At 40.7% G+C, this 4,451-nt stretch overlaps 1 protein-coding gene across 1 annotated transcript; it reads left to right on the top strand.

The window, feature by feature from the left end:
• The first annotated feature begins 2,400 nt into the window (after positions 1–2,400).
• Positions 2,401–4,245, top strand: LOC137545153 (posterior protein-like). Its single transcript, XM_068266266.1, has 3 exons — positions 2,401–3,892; positions 4,115–4,132; positions 4,217–4,245. Exons 1-3 carry the CDS (start codon positions 2,401–2,403, stop codon positions 4,243–4,245), a joined length of 1,539 nt encoding a protein of 512 aa, XP_068122367.1.
• The last annotated feature ends 206 nt before the right edge of the window (positions 4,246–4,451 follow it).

The following is a 4,451-nucleotide window of genomic DNA, read 5'->3' as shown; positions in this document are numbered from 1 at the left end:
TGAAACAGCCCTCGCCAAGGTGGTCAACGACCTTACCCTTGCCAGGGCCAAAGACAGTTATTCCATCCTGCTCCTCCTTGACCTCTCTGCAGCATTTGACACTGTTGACCACCCACTCCCTTTAGATTGTAAGCCTCTGGCAGGGTCCTCCACTCCCTAGTGTAATCTACAGGATCATGTGCTCCTGTCCTATGACAGCCTGTACTTGCATTACTGGGCCTACCTAACCAGCCCATATTGCATGATCATGTATTTTGTATAATTTGCATGTATAACTTTGTTCTATGTTGTATAACCCTATGTCTGTCATCCTTGTATCATTGTATATATTTATTGTCCAGCGCTGCGTAATATGTTGTCTCTTTATAAATTCAATAAATAATAATATCCTTGCTGTTTATGTTTCCTATTTACAAGTGAACATCATAAAGGACAAATCTGCATAAGGACTATTTCTTGGCGGACTCTTAATTTTGTCCATACAGTTATTTCCAAAAGCAACTCTGCAAAGGGGATTGTTATCCTGGCGGACCTTTTCACCTTGGAAAACTGCACTTGAACAAAACACCTCAAATCAACACCATTACCATTATGAAGGAGAAACTTATTGCTTAATGTCCATACTCTTTGCATTTTTGTTATACACTTGGCTAATGACTACCCTATGGCTTTAAAAGTCATCATTTTTAAGGATCCATAAAGGACTAGACAACTGGCCAGTTTACTCAATATTGTGATACTACAATTGTACCCTGGGGGGTTTGATTACCCTATCCTGTACTATCCCTGTATTACCAATTTTTGTGGTCTTTTTAAACACTCTTCATAACATTCTGGAGTATATGCAAATTGCAATTATAAAAACTTAAGCACTAACTTTTCTAATTTCCAATATTTTTGACAGTCTCAAAACTTTTGGCCAGGACTGTATTCTGGGGCACCACCTGTACCTGGCTAATCTATTCTAGGGTACCACATGCACCTGGCTAATCTATTCTGGGGAACCACCTGCACCTGGCTAATCTATTCTGAGGAACCACCTATACCTGGCTAATCTATTCTGGGGTACCACATGCACCTGGCTAATCTATTCTGGGGAACCACCTGCACCTGGCTAATCTATTCTGGGGCACCACCTGCACCTGGCTAATCTATTCTGGGGCACCACCTGAACCTGGCTCATCTATTCTGGGGCGCCACCTGTACCTGGCTAATCTATTCTGGGGCACCACCTGCATCTGGCTAATCTATTCTGCGGCACCACCTGCACCTGGCTAATCTATTCTGGAGCACCACCTGTTGGAGTTGAAAGTTATTTCAGATGTGCCTACATGGATTGAACTTTGTATGCTATACACAGTGAATCTAGTTGATCAGCTGGGGCCGTGTGCAAAGCCTGTGTTCCATAAAGGACTTTTTACAACCACACACATCTGCATATGAGTAAATAACACAGCAAAGACAATGGCCTCAGACACTGACCCCAGCCCCCGCAAATGGCCATTGAGGGACTGGCTACAACCACACCAACAGTTTCCTCTCCTCCCCCCAGCTGCTAAGGGCAGGAACTATTGATGTATAAGACAGAGGAGGAGTCTCTTTACCTGTGATGTCCAGATATAAGACAATGCTGGGGATTATATCTCTCTCTCTCTTGGAATGCTGACATGGACGGTGAGATAGAAAGGGGCTCAGCTAATGAAAGCGTGTGACTGTGCATAGGGTATATAGAGCCATTATGTGAGTCACATAGTTTGTATGCTATAACTTGTACATATGTAAATCTGTAAATAAACCCCTTTTATTTAACCCCTTTGAAACGACCTCAAGTGTCTGGTCATTAACATAGAAATAAGGTAGCATAAGCTAGAGTACATTCTACATTTGGCACCCCAAGATAGCGTGTGGATAATTAGTAAATCCACATAGAACCCCATAACAGAAATTACTCTAGCTAGTAGTTCCAGAGAGCGTACAATTACAAGGAAGGACCTAACGGAAGACTCCAGCGTGGAACCTGGACCCGATGCAAGCATTCGAGAGGCGATAAGGAAATTTTGTTTCTGTTATATCAATGCATATATGTATTTTGGTTGCAGCTTGTGATGTGTAGTTGTATGTATGACGAGTTAACTGCTAGGAAGATAGTTTGTTGAAAGCGTATATAGGTATGCTATAGGAAACAATAGGTTTCAGGAATTGTGTGGATTGAATATGAATGGTCTGTGAGAGGCAGCAAAGGCTTCATCTCCTGTTGTTGCTGTATTTGTGTATATAGTTTGGTCAGCCATTGTGAGTGTAGATCACATAATCTGAAGGCAGTTAGAAGTGAATGTGAGTGTTTTACAAGGACAATAGCTTTTGTGTTGGTCATTGAAGCTTGTGTACAGTTTGGTGAAAATGGAGCTTGCACAGAAGTATGTTAGCGACCATGCCACAGTTGATGTGAACACATCTGCAAATGAATCCCAGGAGCAACAGTTTGCTTCATTGGTAGAAAAATGTGAGAAATGTAATAATGGATTGCAGCAGACATATTTTGGAAAGAAAGTACAGAAGATAAAGCTTGCAAATGAAATTTCGATTTTACTTAGGATGAGGGTCATATCAGAGCAGAGAGCGAGAGATTGGGCTGCAGACAGACAGCAAATCAGAAAGGACCTGGATAATTTTAAGGATAATTTGGTAGTTATGGCAGATTCATCGAGAGCCGAGTTGCAGGAGTTGAAATTAGAGGCAGATGATTGGAAGGAAAGGAATAGTGAATTGGAGAAACAAATAGAACAGCACAAGGTCAAATGCGCCTCTAATGAAACCTTAATTCACTCACTCAATGATAAATTAACCCAGAGGCAAGAGCTGGTTGCCTCTTTAAAAAGAGAACTGTTACATACCAACTCAGTGTTGATACAGAAGGAAAATTACATATTATCAATATGTGAACAAAAAGCAAAAACTTGTGATTCTGCAAATGTCTGCACTATTACTGATGACAGTACCTGCAGTGGGGTACAACTAGCAGATGTGTCCAGCCCTACTGTGCTAACAATTCAGGACAAACTGCACTTATGTCAGATTCTGGGCGATTTTGATTCCCTAGAATCGCCTGTGAGGTTATCTAGTCAATTTGAGGCAGTGGTATGTCAGTACAGTCTAAATGATGAAGATGCATGTGCACTTTTACGGGCCTGGTTGCCGGGGCCCTTAGCCACTCGCATAGTTCTGGAAAATGGTGGTTGTGTAGCAGATGCAGGAGGTAGGAGACAGGAAGTACAGCGTGTATTGGGAAGCCGTGATGAAAGAGGCGTGCAAGCGTTGGCAAGCATGAGGTTCATGAAAGGAATGGATCCTGTAATATTTTGTCATGAGTACATTTCAATGTATAGAGTGGTCCATAATTGCCAAAATATATCATCTGATGATGGGGAGTTGCTATATTCCATGGCAAATAAGTGTATGGTAAGCCACCCAGTTAAACTTGCTCTTAAAAATGCCATCACGTATCAACAATTTATTAATATACTGAGGGATTGTTGTGAGGAGGGCAATGAGGGAGAGACATCCAATGTATCTGTGGCATATAAAGGTACACAGAGAAACATTTTCCGATGTTACCGATGTCATAGACCTGGCCACATAAAACGATATTGCAGAAGCCACAAAGTTAAAAATAGACACACCAGCAATATCTCCAATTGTGTAAGCACCGTATCCCCTCACGATCATGAAAAACATGAGAACGTTGGTGCATTTCAGGGCCCAGATAAGCTGGAAAACGGAATCGGAAATCATGGCCAGCAAGCGAAACCTAAACAATATTCTAGTTTTGCATACGGTGCCAATGCACAGCAAGGACATTGGCCAAACATTCCAATTTATTCCCCGCTAGCCAGTATGCCATATTGGCTATTCTGTAGTTTGTCAAACATTGCAATCCCTTTTTTCTTGGGATATATGGCAGAGTGTTCAAAAATTAATGTGTAATAATGTATGGCAAATGAAATACAATCTGTTGTATCAACAGGTTTGCAGTATAGGGGTAACCTAACAGATTGTGAAGTAACAATGGTGTCTTAATGTTAGGATATTAACATAATTATGCTTTGTTTTTCAGGAATCTCTGAAAGGAAATGTATGTGGTAAAAAAAAATTCAAGCCATCTAACATTTGATTATGTTGTATTCATGTATTGTGTTTTTCTTTCTCTCCTCTTTAGCCAAGGGCATCTACATGGAATTTGGTTAGGATCAGGGTGCACCCATTCTAAATTATAGAGGTAAACAATTAGTCTGCAGAAAATACCATGAGCTCATGAGTTAAAATCCTAATTGTTTGCAAACAATTAAACAATAGAAGGTTTAATGAGTGAAACTGAAGTAAAGGTGGTTAACAGTTAACTTGTACTGTATTGTTGTTGTTTCTTGTATTTCTTGTTTCTATGGACACAGATG

This window comes from Hyperolius riggenbachi, chromosome 2 (genome assembly GCF_040937935.1).
Source record: "Hyperolius riggenbachi isolate aHypRig1 chromosome 2, aHypRig1.pri, whole genome shotgun sequence".
Taxonomy (NCBI): Eukaryota; Metazoa; Chordata; class Amphibia; order Anura; family Hyperoliidae; genus Hyperolius; species Hyperolius riggenbachi.
Note: the sequence above shows the minus strand (reverse complement) of the source record. Positions and strands in the feature narration are given on the sequence as shown.